At 46.3% G+C, this 18794-nt stretch overlaps 2 protein-coding genes across 2 annotated transcripts; both read right to left on the minus strand.

Annotated features, from left to right (window-relative positions):
- Positions 1–3025: 3025 nt before the first annotated feature.
- On the minus strand, positions 3026–7987 carry LOC119278317 (2-hydroxyacyl-CoA lyase). The gene is made up of 2 exons (XM_037559680.1): positions 6286–7987; positions 3026–3658 (listed from the first exon to the last, which is right to left on the minus strand). Exons 1-2 carry the CDS (start codon positions 7690–7692, stop codon positions 3344–3346), a joined length of 1722 nt encoding a protein of 573 aa, XP_037415577.1. The 5' UTR covers positions 7693–7987; the 3' UTR covers positions 3026–3343.
- Positions 7988–17594: 9607 nt separating this feature from the next.
- LOC119282065 (protein LURP-one-related 11-like) lies at positions 17595–18468 on the minus strand. The gene has a single exon (XM_037562418.1). It carries the CDS (start codon positions 18429–18431, stop codon positions 17832–17834), a length of 600 nt encoding a protein of 199 aa, XP_037418315.1. The 5' UTR covers positions 18432–18468; the 3' UTR covers positions 17595–17831.
- Between the last annotated feature and the right edge of the window lie 326 nt (positions 18469–18794).

The raw sequence follows: 18794 nt of genomic DNA on the forward strand, positions 1-18794 counted from the left end.
TGAACCAATAGAAATCTGCAAGAGTAGTTTTGATCGTCCATGTAGTTGAGTTAGACGAGACATTTCTAGCCGTTGCCGACTTCGCGAGATAGAAGTTGTCTGCAAGAAAGGTTGGTCCAGCAACCTACAAGAGCCGAGCCACAATGGCCGCAAAAAGAGGAGCATGTGCTTCTGTTTCTGACGCTTGAATCTTAACTTGAATGATCCTGTAAGAAGTTTAGGAAAACTCCAGCGTTTGTTACACTGCTTCCATTCAAGCCTCGAATTTTTGGACATTTGAAAGAGGCATTAGAATAAATTTTTGCTCCTATAATTAGAAGATCAGGCCTAAGAGTGCAACCCTGCAGTAGCCTCCCCCTTATGTTTCATGGGATATGTAAATCATTTTTCTTACTATCGAGTGCACCTGAGCAATGTTGTGATCAGCCAAGGCTGAAGCAACTATGTGTACCTCATGAGGAAGAGAACCTTTCTGAGCAAAACGACAATCGTTCCTAGAATTCCAAATGTACCACATAAAGTTGAAAATGTCGGGTATAGATACATAGGGATAATTCATATTAAGCCAGACCTGAACAACAATTTGCATGGAAAGATGGTTCTCAGTTAAAAGATCAGTCCTAAGGTACCAAGAATGGGCAAATCAAGCTGTTGTCGCAAAGGCACAAAGGGAAAAGAGTTTCATTTTCACTTTCATCTACGACATCACTGTTTTGATATGTGAACAGAGAAACGACTAGCTCGCAAACCTGTCGGAAGAGTTTTTCGAAGAAACCTCCAGGCAAATGTTTGAGCTCTTGGGGCTATCTATTTTTGCTATCGAGCCTGTATAAGAGGCTCCTTTACCTGGAAAGAAATATGTGAAGGCTGATTCCTTGGTAGACTTTGAATATCCAGTAAACACAATTTGTAAGTAGATTTGGAGTTGCATTTACCATTAGCGTGAGATCCCAACAAAGAATGTCTGGACAATCATCTTCAATGATGCTAGTGTGAGTGATGATAGAGGCAGTGGGCTCCTGGAAAAGAGAGTGGGTGAGATTGTTGTCCAAAGTTTTATGTCCTAGGAGCCAAAGATCTCTAACTTGAATAGGATAAATGAAGCCAACAGGTTCGATAACGAGATTGTTGTGAATTTCAATCGAAGCCAAAGGCCAACGAGTATCCAAATGGACATGTTCCATTGAGTGATGCGGAAAAAAGAATAAGCCTTGAGTTTAGGGAGCATCTTAAGTATGGATGACCAGAAGGGAGATTTTGGAGTGTCTGAGTTGGCAGCGAAAATCCGCAGGGACACGCAGGTGAGAGAGCGCGCACCTTCCCTATCGTGCATGTCCGTTCGATTGCTTTAAGATTCATAAACTTGATTAGTCTTAGGCTTTTGATTACTGAGCGGGGTCCATCCATGCATGTGTTTGGTAACTTTTGCCAGAGGGGCATGTGTCATCCACCCCATCTTCATGTCTACTCCCTCCGTTCCAAATTACTCGTCGCTGAAATGGATGTATCTAGAACTAAAATACATCTAGATACATCCATATGTGCGACAAGTAATTCGGAACGGAGGGAGTATTTCATTCATCTTTTAATTTCAATCTACTATATTTTGAAAAAAGTCTAAAGTATGTTTCATTTGCATATTTGTGTTCGTCGCCGCAAGAACTTTCGAAAAAGACCAATCTTGAATATATTTTAAATTTAAAAAAAAAATCCAATTATCATATTTTGAAACATGATAGTCGTGACATTAAGTTTTCACAAGTCTCATCAAGTTTTACCAGGTTTTGTATGCTTTTAGGGTTTAGGGTTCTGAGCTTTAGGTCTTACGGTTTATGGTTTAGGTTTAAGTTTAAGTTTTGAAACTTGCTAAATTTATCATCGCTCGTATCAAGTTTTATTAGTTGAAACTTGCCCGACCGCCTCTTCGCAATCCGTGCGTCGTTGGATTCCGCAAGAGGGCATACCAAGTTTTAAGTTCCATTTTTTGAAACTTTGTATTTTGTCGTTCCGCCTCTTTGTATTTTTTTGAAACTTAACGGAGTTTTAAAAATTCAAAAAGAAAATGTATTCAAAATGGATCTTGTTTGAAAGCTCTCGTCACAAGCAACACCGATCTGAAAACGAAAAATTAAACTAGACTGATTTTCAAAAGATATAGAATTCAAAATTGAAAGTCAAAATGAAGGATGGGAGGTGGGATGAGTTGAGCTGGCAAAAGCTGCGAAAAATTGCGCGTGTGGAACCCATCCAAAGTAATTATGGGTTAAAGCACGTGCAAAGTGTAAACTAGTTTTCAGATCACGAGGCAATCGGACGGCCGCAGATCTGCGTGGCCTCGTCCCTGCGTGCTACAAATCCTCCCCCGAGTTGACAGCCCATACTGAGGTGTCCTAAAAATATTTAGATTTGAGCACCAGATACAAATGAGAGTTGAGATAGTTTGGAGGTCTCCAAGCAGAGGCAAGAATGAGCCCTTGATTCATGACTTGAAGGCCTCTTATTCCTAGCCCTCCGTTCTGCTTGGACGTGCAGATGTCCTTCTAGGCCTTGAGGGTTGAGACAAAGACTTCTAGAAAATTGTAGTTCTTGATTCCTGTCAGATAAACGCATAGTACAAAGGTTCAGTTCGGTGTCAATACCATGGTCAGTGTGTTCGAAAATACTCGTCTTACATCATGGAACGGAGGGAGTAGCATACATTTGTTTTGCTACATGCTCCCTCCGTCCTGAAATGTAAGGCAATTATCAGACGGAGGGGTGTTCAAAAATAGCTTGCATTTGTTTTGCTACATACTCCTCCGTCCCAAAATGTAAGACAATTTTGAGACGGAGGGAGTATGTTGATACAAAAACTTAACAAACGCGATGCCTACATATTTTGGAGAACAAAAGGCATTACTAGCTTAGTCTCTTGGAGCTGCTCATAAGAGTAAAGTGTGTGTGCGTTTGTATGGGTAATGTATGCACGTGTTTGTGAGCACCTGCGACTGTTACTGAAGGGGAAAAAAAAGACAAGCTAGGTTAGTTTCAAATATTTGTCAGCTGTTTATTCCGCGAGCATAGCAAAAAGGCAGTAGGTCTCGTTTCACTTGCATATCAGCTAAATGAATTCCTTCCCAAAAACTCAACAGAGCTGCGCAACGGTCCGATTTGCACTCTACCGCCAACACTTGAATTATGGTACAAATATACAATTGCTAGTGTCCACAAACACAATACACACAGTACACAAAGTCACGTGCCACGGGTGAAGGCGAAACTATCCAGGCACCAGAAGGGCTTAATTATTTCTGGGGCAGCGAGAAACAAGTTCAGATCTAGCTCCTCGGGTGTCCACAGGGATTCAGTTCTTATGCTGCATCCTGCCGCTCTCGGCGCCGGCGTAGGGGTCGATGGTGACATTGATCACCGCCGGCTTCCTGGCGCGGAACGACTCCGACAGGGCGGATTTTAGCTCGTCCGGTGTCTCAACAAGATAGCCTTTTCCTCCGAAGGCTTCCATCATCTTGTGGTAACCTGCGCCGGGAACGAAGGAGGTTGGGGCAGGGTCATCTTTGTAGGGGCCCGTTAGTTCATCTGGGCCTCTTCTGTCACCACCGTAGACGCCATTGTTGTTGAAGACAATCACAACAACAGGCAGCTGGTACCTCACTAAAGTCTGAAAAGTGAAACGGTAGATTATAGATAATTAGGAGATCTGTATTTGCTCCACCGTAGTCTAAGTAAATGCTTGATATGTCATACAACTATTTTAGAACGAAAAACTGTTTCTTCAATGTGAGAGTAAATATCAGGTAGAAACACACACAACAAACAACATGAGTAAGGTCAACATGAAGGGTACCTAAACCAAAGCTGTTAGTAACAACAAAGGCCACCTGGATGAAGCTGGCAAACAAACAAAAAACATAGTATATAACTAACAGCCAAAAGTTTGATGATGTATGAGTTACTAGAATGAATCACTAACTGGTACTCCCTCTGTCCCATAATATAAGACGTTTTTTGACACTACACTAGTGTAAAAAAGCGTCTTATATTATGGGACGGAGGGAGTAACATGGAATGAATTGGTAACACAGGTTCAATTATCTGATGAGCCTGATCGCTTTAGCTGGGCTCTGCGTCAGAAAGGACAATTTTCCGTCCTTCGATGCACTTATGAATTCTTCTGTAATATACTCTCACTTACCCGTGGAGTTGGGTCAAGGAGTAATTCTCACGAAAGATAATTTGCTCGAAAGAAACCGGCAAGGAAGCAAGTCGTATTTCTTTTGCGGACATGATGAGGCTATCCAGCACCTCTGATTGTCACGTTGCTCGCTTCATGTGGGGGTTAGTGCACATAGATTTTAATATAAATCCTTTAACTAGGATCACACATTGTTTGGGCAATGGTTAGACAGTCTAGGATGGGATCTTCACTCTACTATCATGTGTGGATCTGTGGCGATTTGTTGGGTTATTTGGTTGTGCCACAATGATGTTATTTTTATAAGAAAGCTTTCCGGCATCCAAACCAGGTTATTCTCATGTGCAAGATTGCTACTGTTATGGGAACTATTGCGAAACTTCTGGAGACTGCCATGATGGAGTTCTGTTCTACTGATATTTTGCGAATCTAGGTGATGCTGGCGTTGGTTAGTGCTTTTTAGGCATGTTCGATGCTTGTTTTTTTTTTCTGCCACTTGTTAGCCTAAGGACTTTTTTCATCTTCTTAGTGCAGATGCTAGGAGAAATAAAATATCCATTCATCGCACCCCCACCCCCAACCCCAACAGCACAGTGGTGTTTACAATGGTGGTGATATCTGTAAGTTGACAAAACTGGGTTTCTACATTCAGGACATGTATTTACAAATGAGCCAGCATGAACAATCCTCAGGCACCCTATTTGCTGTCAAATATACCAAACCACACCTTTAAGAATCAATTTCAAGGACCATAGTTCTTTTTGGAAAAATATCACAGACTATGGAAATGCTAAAAGTGTAGTTTGTGCAACAGTTTGCAAGAGACATGTCAAACTGTGAAATTAATGTGTGAAATATACTCTTTAAATGACAAGTCATCTTTGTATATCAATTCAGCCTTTTTGCTGCGATGTCATAGATCATAATGTGTTCGAGAAATCATAGTTCATAATAATACTTGTGAGAGTCAGTGTACTTGGATGATGTGTCTACTGTCTAGTATTGTCTGAATTATTGACAATGAGCATTTCCACTGTCCTGGAAAGACACCTCAGCGGTTCATATCGTGTCCCCATGGACCCCATCTAATGGCTATAATTGCTTGGTGCCTTCTGGTACTACTTCATGCCGAGAAGCTGTGAAGGTGGAGGTACCAAGTCACAAGGGGCAGAATAGCAATGTTTCGTGGCATTTTCTGATCACGAGACTACACCAGTGACAACCCTATCCCTCACAGAGACTACACCAGGGACAACCCTATCCCTCATGGGCTGCTTGCAACAACTTCATGCACGCGCAAGCTCTCCCCTACTGTTTATGAGTAAGAAGAAAAAAGCCCGTATATGCCTCTAATCACTCTTAACGGGCAAACATACCGTCAATCCCCACGCCTCCTCCATGAGTTTCCCTAGCTAGACCACCTATCTCCCCTGCTTCGCTTCTCATCTACAAGTCCGGCCTATGCGTAGCAGGCCGCCGGCAGTAACTGCAGCATCGGCTGCACGAGCGTCACATGCTCATCACCATCAGCATCAACCTTAAACACGTACTCCGACATTACAAGGTACCACCAGCCGGAGCTAGGCCTCCGCAATGACCTCGAGGTGCTCCTTTTCAGATCCAACCGTTTGCGGTGCATCCTTCCATCCATACTCATCCACCCCTGCCACAGCCCCCACAGCTCGATTTTACCTATAGCTGTTCGTAAAGTATAGAATGCTGGGGTTTAGTGTCTGTGTTTCTGTGTCAGTGAGTTAAAGATGTCTTCTGAATATTAATTTATGTTGCTGAGTGAGATGTGTGTTTGCTGTCTTTGATCTTCTCTTTTGGCATCTGTAACCCAGTAAGAAGTTGCATCTACTTTTCAGTGTTCAGTTCTGCTTAGGAGGTACCAGTACCTTCCAAGCGCGGTAGAAATGCTCATTGACAGTGGCACGAAGTGACCAATCTACTACCCTTGCTTGCCTCACCCAAAAAATGTCAATTTCAGCTCACAACAACATGATAATAGCATAACAACGTGAAACAAAGAAGGGTACTACCAATAATACTTTTGCACAATTAAACCAAGTAGTGGATGTCATTACACATACCTCAACCTCCATTGCACTGAAACCGAATCCAGAGTCGCCCTCCACAGCAACTACGAGCCGCTCTGGCTCAGCCACTGCTGCCGCAACACAGTACCCCAACCCAACACCCATCGTCCCCCATGTCCCTGCATCCAGTCTTGTCCTTGGCTCATTCTGCACAAGCACAGCCCTGCCAACATCCATGGTATTCGCCCCTTCCGAGACCACAACTGGAGCAGGGCTCCCCTCGGCAAGGATCGCATCGCGAATGATCCGCATGGGTGTCATGAAATTGAACGGCACAACATCCTTCACAAGCTGTGCCTCCATCTTTAGCACATTATCCTTGCTCTTCTTGGTGATTGCATCAACCCATGGGTGCGACCGCGCCAAGCAGAATGGCTGATCCTTGATCTCCCTGTTGAGGAGCTCAACGACTTTCTTCGCATCCCCAACCAGACCAACCTGCGGCTTCCGAAGCTCAATCTCATCTTCAGAGACGTCCACAAGTATGAACTTGACATCCTTGGACCACTTGGGAGGCTCACCAAAGTGAAGCAACCAGTTCAGCCTGGCGCCGACGACGAGGGCCACATCGCACTGCCCAATGGCGAGGGAACGCGCGGCGGTGGAGGACAGTGGGTGCACATCTGGCACGACCCCCTTCCCCATGGGAGTCGGGAGGAAGGGGATGCCGGTGGTGTCCACCAGCTTCTGGATCGCCACCTCGGCACGGGCGTACGCCGCGCCCTTCCCGATCACGATCAGCGGCCGTTCCGCGCGCCGGAGCAGCTCGGCCGCCTCCACGATGCCCTGGTCCAGGGACTTGTGTTTCGGTGGGGACGGATCGGCGGAACCGGCCGCGGCCGCGGCCTCTGCTATGAGGGAGGCGGCGTCGGATTCGGCGAGGGTTTGGTGGAGGACGTCGGAGGGGATGTCGAGGTAGCACCCGCCGGGGCGGCCGGCGACGGTGGCGGCGAGGGCCTGGAAGACGAGGCGGGGGATGTCGGCGATGTCGGCGGCCTTGACGGCGAGCTTGGCGAAGGGCCTGGTAGCGGCGATCTGGTCGAGCTCCTGGAAGTCGCCCCGGCCGGCGTCGCGCTGGTCGCAGGAGCCGGAGACCATGAGGAGCGGCCAGGCGTTGGCGGTGGCGTGGGAGAGGCCGGCGAGGCCGTGGACGCAGCCCGGCCCGGAGACGGTGAGGAGCAGGCCGGGGCGGCCCGTGAGGAAGCCGTAGGCCGCGGCGGCGTACCCCGCGGACTGCTCGTTGCGGAAGGCGAGGAAGCGGCACCCGGCGGCGGCGGCGCGGGAGGCCAGGGAGGTCACCGGGATGCCCACCACCCCGAACATGTGCCGCGCCCCCGCGGCCGCCAGGGCGCGACCTGCGAGCGCGCTGCCGTCGACCCTCGCGGCGGAGTCGGACGCCATCTGTGTGGTGGTCTGGGGATGGGTGGGTTCTTCTCCGATCCGGCTCAGAGTGGTTGGGCGTGGGTTCGCTGGCACACGGAAGTTTATAAAGGGGGTCAGTTAGTCACTGGCGGCGGCGTGCCGGCGGGCGAGGCGGGGCAGATGCGCCTCCCCGGAGCCTGCGGTGTATCTGGTTCCGGTGGCGTCCGGCGGCCGGTGGGGAAATCTGCTGGATGTAGAGGAAAGAGTGCTCCTTTTGCTCTCCTCTCCTCTCCTCTCCTCTCCTCCACCAACATGTTTGTTGGCCAGAGTCTGCATAGACTTCATCATCATGTTCAAAAGCACTTTCCCCTCCACTGAAGTGATCAGGCCAACATACATAGGCAACTCAATATAGTTCCAGATAAAATGGTTATCGATGAATATGCTCAGTACAACAGTTATTAATGATCGTCACAACAGTTATTAATCCCTTCTTCAAGGTGTGCGCTTCATAGTCTAGAAGCTTGATGGGAGATCTTAGGTGAGCATAACGATCGCGACTTTTGTTGATCCGTCGTTCTCGGCATTTGTTCCTTTTGTACTTTATCTTTCTTTTTTCTTTTTAGATGTGATTGTGTTGCTTCTGCCCCAGCACCTATCGTTGGCTTTATAGAGTGTTGAGAGAGAGAGAGAGAGAGAGAGATCCAACAACTGTCTTTTCTTTCCCTCCAACTTTCTTTCCTCTCCAACTATTTCTCCTTTCACAAAATCGATTTTACCCAAATTATAAATTCAGCCAATTTCTATTTTGAGCATGGTACCATGGCAATGTTTGCATACACGCATATACGCTCACTCATATAAACACACTCACTGTATCCTTATGGCACCTTTCGAGATACTGAACCGTCACAACATTTTGAGAATGGCAAAGTCACCACAGATGTCCATTTCCTCTATTGTTCATTCGGTCTAATTTTTAATCTTCAAAAGGATGGTGTATAGTATACTCCCTCCATCCCATAATGTAAGACGTTTTTTAACACTACACTAGTGTAAAAAAGCGTATTACATTATGGGAGGGAGGGAGTAATTTTGTTTTGTATTGGTGTTTGCCTCCAAGTGTCTTTCATTGTCCGGTATTGTTTTCCTTCAAATATAAGATGTCCTTTGGATGCCTCTTTCGAAAAAAAACCTAAAAGCATTTTTGGCATGACACACAAAAGAAACTGAAAGCGCTAAGAATATGGAGTCAGGATTTGCCAAACATGCTAAAGGGAATTGCCAGGCTCACAGTACATAATTTTTTTTGGCATGTTTGAAAACATGACATTAGATTTGTAGTGGGTCCAGAGAAATAGGAACCCATCGGACAAAAATCTAATCTTTATCTTTACCTAATAATAAAGAAAATTGGGTTTCTGTCGTCCGTCTTCGCTAGCGATTTTGCAAAATAGTCCCTGTCCTTTTTGTTATTCAACCCGCAGTCCCTTTTTAAGTGGATATATAATATACGTCGTTCTTACAAAAAAGACCCTGTGTTTTTGTTATTCGGTTGCTGGCGAGCGAGACAAGCTGCAGGTCGAGGCTGGCCGCGATGCAGAAGATGTCCGGCGCGGCGGCTGCGATCTCCGGCCAGATCCGGTCGAGGAGGCGAGGCTGGAGCGATCTAGGAGGCGCGGGAGGAGGTCCAGCGGCGAAGCTTCAACTCCAAGTACATGGTGGCGGTGTTCCTCGCCGGTTCCGAGCGAGATGGGGCTGCGATGCAGACGATGCCGGGCGCGATGACGACGATCTCCGGCCAGATCCGGTCTAGGAGGCGAGGCAGGGGCCGGATCCTGCTCGGGGGATGGCGTGGAGGCGATCTACGAGGTGCGGGAGGAGGTCCAGCGGCGGGGCTTGAACTCCAGCGGCCCCCCTTTCGATGGACGGGGTTGCCCACGTCGCCGGCAACTCCCCGGAGGCCGACAGGACCTCCTCCTCCGCGTCCTCGACCGGCTCGGCCTCTCGGCGCTCCCGGCCGCACAAGGGGATTCACCTGCGGCGGCGCCGGCGACCATTGTCCGCTCGGAGAGGAGACGGCGGCGAAGGCGACGGCAAGGGCGCCGGTGACGAGTGCAGGGGCCTCGCGCTACCGCTGGGGATGTCCTTCGCGGCGGTTCCCGCCCAGGTGAGCGTCTCCTCGCGTTTTGGCTACTGCTATTGTTCCTTAATTGGTAGGTGGACCCCCTTCCTCCTAGCCATGCCACATTGTCGTGCGTCATCGGCCCACAACGCTGCACCAAGCTCCATGAGCTAATTGCTGAGGGTGTGCTTGGCCTGTGGTGACAAGCTCAACCAGAATTTCATCGAGTCCGAACTCAAGCTCGACGCCGGCAGATTCATCCAGCCGAACCACGGTCACTCACCCCATAAGGTCGCTTTCTCCTCCTCTATTAAGGGTTGTGCCATGTCTGAAGAAGAAACATGATGCAAGTAATTGATTCGTCCAGTTGTGTTACCTTGCAATGGCGGATATGGTAAGAACCCGGCCTCTTCTCCCTTGCCTGCTCCGACAGCGGTGTTCTGGGCGTCCATGACCATGGCAGAAAGTCTCAAAGGAGGACGCCGGCAAGCACAAGGCGCTGCTGCCACCATCTCTGGAGACTGGCACAACGCAATGGCTACAAGGGTCCAAGTTGCGTGTGTAGCAGAAGGACACTGATGGGAAGAAGACCAGTCCATTTCTCTGGGAAATAATCCGATGGTTTGCTCCTTTCAGTCTTGAGGATGAGTTGATTGACAACAATAAGATGGGGAGGGGAAGCATCGGAGGTAAAGATGTGCAAGGATGATAACTCAGGGAGAGGACTGGTATGCCACGTGAAACATTACAACAAGAGGATTGACCTACAAGAGAAAAAACAAGGAGATGGGGACATCTAGCAATCAGCAGCGTGGCGAGGAGGATGGTGGTGTCACCTGACATGAATAGTGGTAAACAAGTTGATGTAGTTAGCCACGTGTTCCTTAATATTTAGGCCTGGGAATTGGGACTTGCCAAAAAGCTGTCGCGTCTATGTTTGCTAATGTTTTCAGTCCATTGGTGTTTCCCTCATTATCATCTCGCGGACTTTGGATCTCTGTCAATACATGAATTCAGTTGCTACAATTTCTTACAGTATTTCTGTAGTTCTTTGTAGGGGATTTTTGTTCATGCATGACTCATGGTACAATAAGAATTATCTGTAATTCATGGACAATAGGAGTTTTCTGCCTGGTAGTAATTACTCAAATAACATCTTTTTCCATGCTTTCTCTTATTATTATTTTTATGTTTAATTATTTATTTGATCAGCAACCTACATGAAGTACTTTCCAGAGCAGCCATTCTGGAGTCTCTTATACCATTAACAGAGTTCTATTCATAGATGATAAACCCTGTTCCAGAGCACCCGCTACGAGCTTCATGTATGTTGTTGATTCATAAGAGATTCACTTGGGAGCAGGTGATGTGGTTCTTGGAACGCTTCCTTTAGCATGGGAATTTATACGCCATGGAGTTAATTAATATATAAATTTAAATATAAAAATAAGAAGAAAAAGATAAATTTTGGTAGGTTTGCTCGACATTGTAGTTTGAATTAAAAAGAACACATGTTTTTGCTGTTTGAACATATTGAATCATGAGCTGGCAAAAAGCAATATATAGCATGCTCATAATAAATTTTATTTACATTTCTGTTCTCTTCCATGGACAATTATAGACTTCAGACTAGATCGAGAAATTACATTTTATTGGTGTCACCAGAAGGTCCAGAACTGATAGAAATACGACCTTTTACAGTTTGAGCAACCTTGTGAAATAACCATTTAACGATTACTCTTTCTACTGCTACTAAGATGCTTAGCATAAGCCGGTAAAATAATACTAGGTACTTCTGGTTATAAGTTCGTCGCCGACTTTGATGATGTTAAGGCTTGAGAACTGATGGTACTTTCATTAAGTTCCACTATGGTACTTAATTTTTGAAGTTGGTGTAATGTTATTATTGAGTAAACTGATGAAGTATACCGGAACTGACACACGATACTAGGAATTGTATGTCCTTTTCTTGATAATAAAATACTCATTTGGTCTGATTAAAATTTTTGTCACATGATTCATCGTTGTGCATGAATTTACTTTATTTTAGTTTGTATTACTTGGAATGTTGAGAGTTGGTGTTCCCTCTCTCTTCAGGTCATTCATTGAAGCTTCAGCGACCCATAAAGCCCGAGAAGTGAAGCCCTCTTCAATCCTCTACCTCTCTCGCTGTTGTGTCCAGCCTGCTGCCTGCCTGCTGTGTTGCCTCAAAGAAGGGTCGGGGGCACTTGATGTGGAGGATGGCGACAAGGAGAAGTGAGGATTTCGTGAGGACAGAAACAACGGGAGAGATAAAACATACTCCTCTGGTGCATTGAATTTAGACTGTTTGATGTTCTGCTGCTGGTCAATTCAGTTTCCGTGCCCCGGTTTCATGACGGGAGTTGTCCGTCAGGGGGTAAGTTATAGGCGCACGCAAGCGCGCATGTGCTCGTGCATCTCGGTGTGTGGACACGGGATGCTCTCTTTGCAGTTCAGAGTAAGAGCGATCATATATGGCTTGAGATATTGCATAGGAAAAGGATCTACCAGATCATCAATGCAACACAGGACATCTGAATTTAACCTTATCTTTCTCTTTTCTTTTGAAAGGGATAGAGGAGTGGAAAGGCGTACTGCTTGATCAGAAACTAAGGAGTTTGCATCATTATTAGCTGCCAGTATAGCTTATTTTGAGCTTAACCACATACCTGATTGTTGTGTATGAAAGCATAATCCTATCAAATACTCTTCTTTTTTGCTTGGGTGTTCTGGTGAGAATCTTCAAGGTACCTGGTTGTTATCTCAGCAAGTCACATATCTGAAAGTTCAATAGAGACTTGCACCTCAGAGTTTTTGATAGGTCGCTAGAGGTGTGTGAAGTTTTCTTTCCTCCCGTTGCAACGCACGGGCACATTTACTACTCCCTCTGTTCACTTTTATAAGACCTTGAAGACATTTCAGACAATGTGCAAAACAGCCTATTTTGAGTTGTCTGAAACGACTTATAAAAGTGAACGGAGGGAGTAGTAATAATAAATGGGCTTTTGCTTCTTGCGGTACATCACAAAAATTGCCCCCAAAGTTGCAAAATATTACCCACCAATGCCATCTATAAATGATAAAAAAACATTTCACACAGGGGATCCCCCGCCTTTGCCGGCCCATGCAGTACGGACCTCCTATACTGCGCTCTACGCGCTGGTAGAAGATGTAGCACCCGTTTGGGCCGGCCCATGTCCGGGTGGCCTGTTTTTACAATTTCTTTTTTTATTTTTTTTTCTGTTTTCGTCTTTTTCTACTTTAAATAATTTGTACTTAAAAGAGTTCCGAAAATTAAAAAATGAGAATTTTAAAATAAAATATTTAATAAGTCATAAAATATTTATGGATTCAAATTTTCTTTGTGAGTTTATAAAAAATCTTTGGTTATTAAAAAAATTCAAAACTTCTAAAACAGATCTTCAGAAATAAATTTTTTTTTATGGTTTTTGAAAAAGTTCTTGTATTAAAAAAAGTAATAAATTTGATAAAAAATCGCCAATTCAAAAAATGTTCAGGAATGAAAAAATATCCTAAAAATTCAAAAAACTGTTCATGAATTACAAAATAGTTTATTCATTCTTAAAATATTTGCTGGTTCAAAAAATCATTATGCATTTGGAAACATGTTTGTTAAATCAAAAAAATGTTTGTGAATTTCAAAAACTGCTTCACCAATTTCCAAACAATGTTCATTGATTCAGAAAATTGTTAAAAAATTTATAGAAGTGTTCATGAATTTGAAAATTGTTCACGAGTTTCAAAAAATGTTCATGGTTTCAGGAAATAGAGAGTGATAGTGTATCTCGATAATGCATCAAAATGTGATCATGGCCGTTGGAGATTATGATTTTTTTCTCCCATTACAACGCACCAGCCTTTTGGTAGTTTCTCAATCCAGCAGACCAAAGGAAATCTTCCACTTATGAGCAACCAATGTTCTTTTCGTTGAGTTTAACATGTTAAATTAGGTGCCTTTAGTTGTCTATTGATGTTAGCATACTTTGTAAGTTTGTATGATGGAAAACTATGCGTGTCAAACTATGAACAGAAGATATTAGGCTAGGAGATCCTATCGCCTTACATGCAAAAAAAAAAAAAGAGATCCTATCTCCATTGGGAATTTTTAAGAAAGTTACAGCTGGCTTGTTCATTTTGCTCGGGCCATTTGCACAAAGTTCCTTTGTAGCTTTTGTTTCCAGTTCCCAGGCCAATTAAAAAAATTACTGCAGAGGAGGCAATCACTATCATGACTCTTCGATGTGAATATGAACAAGCTGATCTCACAACATGTAGCGTCAAATGATCATCAACTGAACCTGCAGTTAGCGTACTTTGTGCCTACCCGTTGTTGCTTCATTTAAGCTATGTGTTGTTTCTTAGAGTATATGGTACTGTATGTTTGGCAGCATTCTTGTTTATATCCTCTGCAGCTAATGTTGTTCTTAGGTTGGTAGGGCCAGATGAATTAGGCGAAATAGAGACCGAGGTAGTGGATTATTGGCATCAGCAACCAAGAGTCCAGGTGCATAAGCGTCTTACTTCGCTGCACAAATGTGCAAGGCATCAGGAGATATGGTGAGCTGAGGATAGTCTGGTCCTTTCTGTGAATCCAATGGGTTTGTTAGATACTCCCTCCGTTCCTAAATAATTGTCTTTCTAGCCATCTCAAATGGACTACAACATACGGATGTATGTAGACATGTTTTAGAGTGTAGATTCACTTATTTTGCTCCGTATCTAGTCACTTGTTGAAATCTCTAGAAAGACAATTATTTAGGAACGGAGGGAGTACATATAAGTGGTTTATCTAAGCTTTTTGGTGTCTGACCAGATGTCCGTGTTTCCCGGTTTATTCTAAACTGATGGCGTGAGGCCATATTGTAATCTTTGACCCATGCCGAGACTTGAAATTAAGGAATCCTCGCTGCTGTTGTTGATATGGCTGAAGGCTGCTCATACGTTTAACATAAGATATCCATGGTGAACTAATTTTCCTGTTTGTAATTCAACAGGTGAAATGTGAAAGAATGTGAGGCTGAGCAAGCCTTTGACAAAGGGAAACCTAACAAATTTTGGACGCAAGTTTCAGGTTTGTTGTGGAAAATGCAAGCCGCTACAAATTTTGGATGCAAGTTTCAGGTGTGTTGAACAGAGGCTCAACGATCTTGATGAACTGGACGGCCCTGACTGATGGTTTGAGAAGGTTGAACTAGACGTGGAGTTGCATTTCCGGTGGTCAGTCACCGACATGGGCTCGAGTTCTCCTTTCTCTGCGGTGGTGACAGGCTCAAGTTCATATTGGCCATCACTTGCGACGTACTCCCTCCGTTCCGGTTTACTCGTCATGGGGGTTTTAAAATTTGAACGACGAAACATTTACAAGAAACCCCCTGTGCATCTTCAAATTGTACAAAAATAGAACACGACAGGCGTGAGCGGCTCACGCGTGAAGAATCGGCCGCCGGCCTGATCCCGATCCTTATCCCCTGCCAAAAATCTCCTGAAGCCTCTCCGCTGCCTCCGGTCGTGGATCAACGGAATCGAGGCCATCTCCTTCCATCACGACTGCCGCTGCCCCCACGAGCTTGACGCCGACGGGCGACCTCAATCCTCCCCGAGCCAGTCCGAGCATACCACGAGCCACGCTTGTCCCGCTTGAGCCACGCTTGTCGGAAAGCCACGGATCAACTGAATCGATGCCGCCCCCTCCCAATCCGGTCGCTCCTTGCACACTCGAGCTTGTTCCTCCAGAACCCTTTTCCCCTCCCAATCAGGCCTCCCCGAGCCATTCAAGATCTTCAGGGTGATCTGCTGGTCCTCCAGAACCCTTTCCCCCGCTCATTTCCTTGCTGGTTGGCCTAGCCGTCGTGGTCCTCCGCTTGCCGCCGCTGAAGCTCGTCACAGTAGCTCCTCCTGCCCGCAGGTCCGTCCCTGACAGCGCCAATTCGCCATCATCGCGTCATGGTGGACGACAGCAGCTCGCCGGCATCCAGTCTCCGTGGCGTCCTGTTGCCGGCATCGTGTTGGTGGTGGTCTGGATCTGGCGCCTTCGGCCTCGCATCGATTGGAATCCGTGGCCGGCTTGAACTCAAAGGTCCAAGCTTTTTGGAAATTCGCCGCGGGAAGGAGGAGAGGAGCGCGGCGACGCGATAGAAGGTGGGGGGAGAGCGTGGCAGCAGCGCGGCGACGAGCCGGAGAAGAGAGAGAGGGCGAGGACCGCGGGTTCGGTCGGAAATAGATGAAGAGGGTTTTCAGAAAAAGACCGTCGCGATGAGTAAATCGGAACGGAGGGAGTACATCTGTGACCCTGATCAGCCGGTGAATTACTCCAATCTTAGGAAGCAGGGAGACGGTTAGCTGCTCGCCTGCTCCTTTCAAGCCTATCTCCGTCGCCGCATCTGTGTACAGGCCAGCCGCTCGTCAATTGTGTACAATTTGTACTTCGGTTTCCTTGATAAATTGATTGTTGTTTTTTTCAGAATGGAGGCTCAAGAAGAGTCTGGCTTTAAATTAACAAAGCCACTGACTGGCCAGGATTACACAAGGCCATCAAGCATGAGCAACGACCGAAAGATACATGAAAACTGACTGAGAAGCTGACAACACAACACACACTACTACACACCAAAAAAATACAAGAGAAATTCTGTAAGTAATGTCGAAGCCCGCTGCATCACGGGACCAAAGACAGACAGGAAAGCAAAGTAGCATCAAGGATCAGTCCTTAGCATGGAAGCACCGAGAGCTGCCTGACCATGGAGCTTCGGACAAACGAGCACCTGTCTTCTTTTAATTATGATGGCACATATATATGTCGTTTTAGTGGGCTGATATTGATATGCCCTTTTTTTCGTCTTTGTGTTGAACTTGTGGTGTATCCTATGAATTCTGCAAGTAATTTCGAAGCCCGCTGCACCACGGGACCAAAGACATACAGGAAAGCAAAGTAGCATCGAGGATCAGTCTTTAGCATGGAAGCACCGAGAGCTGCCTGACCATGGAGCTTCGGACAAACGAGCACATGTCTTCTTTTAATTATGCTGGCACATATATATGTCGTTTTAGTGGGCTGATATTGACATGCCCTCTTTTTTCGTCTTTGCGTTGAACTTGTGGTGTGTCCTATGAATTGGACTTTCTCGTGAGCGCCATTTTTATTGCGACAACTGCTTGTTGCGCCTACAAGTAAGTAAGTGCGTAAGTGCGTGTGACCATCAAGTCTTTCATTGTAGTAGTTTCATTTGCTAACAGTGTGCTTGTACAAGCATGCACTTTTGGATCTCAAGAGAAAAAGTGCATGCGCCTTTGGGTGTGTGAGGGGGCAATCAGGATACATTGCCCAGGTAGGATTTTTCAAAACGCAACGATTTCACAGATTAACTAATACTCCGCCAATTTGGTTCATATTTGGTTCCGCGGTGATCGATTGTGATAAATAATTGTGTGTGCTTCTCATTGCGGTGATCGATTGTGATAATTGTGTGTGCCCCATATTGCCGTTTTTAGATGAAACTCATGGGCACTAGCACCCATGGTTTATTGATATAGGAGAAGCATCCCTTGTGAGAAACCAGAAATTCGTCCCCGACGTGGCTCGAACCCTGGTTGCTGGAGACGCCACTGCGCTCCCTTGCCACTAGGCTACAGACTAGTTCTCCATATTGCCGTTTTTAGGGGAAAGAGAGCAACAATGAATAACATCTTTCTTGTGCTTTCTAAGTCATAAACGAAGACCACAATAATCACCGCAATACAATCTATTGGAAACCAAATACATCCCAAGTTTTATGTATACAATCAATTAAGAACTTTGTTTCTTTCAGTTACATCTATATATGGTCTTGAACACCCCCTTTGAGAAAGGGGAAAAACCTACACCAAAAAGAGTCACCATGTCCTCAGTTTGGGCAAAAACTTCCTAAATTTTTTGTCTGAAAAAACAATAGTCACATGGACCGCCTACACGTGCTCTCATCACGTAAGTACGTTCCTAGCTAGAGAAGAAGAGGATTGGCATTTCAGGCGTCCATCACAAGGAGCGGTTGATGAGGCCACGCACTACGACCAAGCCCAGGACGAGCAGCTGATCCACCTCCGGCGCCACCGTCAGCGTCAGCACGTCCTCCCCTAGCACCACCCCCGCCGCCGTCTGCTTCCGCGCCACCTCTGCCACGGCCGCGCCATCGACGCCGCGGACTGTGTACTCGGGCTTGCGCGCGCCGGAGCACCCGGCGATCCTGTAGCACGTCCTCGCGCCGCCGTGCATCGTCACGGCGGCTCCGCCCTTCTCGGCCCGTCGCACGCTGAACCACGGCGTCGCTTCCTCGTCCTCGTGGCCGTTGTGGGCGCACCGGGAGACCTCCCACCTCCTGAACATGCCGAAGCCCTTGCGCCTGATCCTGATGAGGGCGTTGCCGGCGCGGTCCATGAAGAGGACCTCGCGGCCGCCCCTGCAGCCGTAGTTGTCGACGCGGAAGGCGACGGCGCCGTCGGGGCCGTACACCGCGCAGCCGTTGCCGTTGAACACCAGCGACTTCATCCACACCGTGTACGCTTGACGGTTCTGGTGGTGATCTCCGGAGGAAGAGGTGGAGCAGGAAGACGAAGGAAGGGGCTGGATCTTGGCCATTGAGGAGAGAGGAGAGAGGAGAGATGGAAGAAGAAGATTGCTCTGCTCTGCTCGGCTCGGCTCGGCTCTGCTGCTGCTGTTTGGCCTATTTATTCAGGACGTGCTCTGAAGTGGACTACTTCGTTCGTTATTCCCGTGTCTTGATTAGTTTATGGCACTGTGAGCGTCACACGTTGGGATAGAATAGTGCTGCACTCGATTAGTTGTTTATGCTCCATCTACTCCCAGTCAGCATGCGATTAGCACCACGATTAGTGATTCATCCAAGAGTTGAGACATGGATATATAATTAAACCTAGATGTAATGCAATGCTGAACATGTGTGTGTGTGTGTGTGTGTGTGTGTGTGTGTGTGTGAGAGAG

Source organism: Triticum dicoccoides, chromosome 3B (assembly GCF_002162155.2).
Source record: "Triticum dicoccoides isolate Atlit2015 ecotype Zavitan chromosome 3B, WEW_v2.0, whole genome shotgun sequence".
NCBI lineage: Eukaryota > Viridiplantae > Streptophyta > Magnoliopsida > Poales > Poaceae > Triticum > Triticum dicoccoides.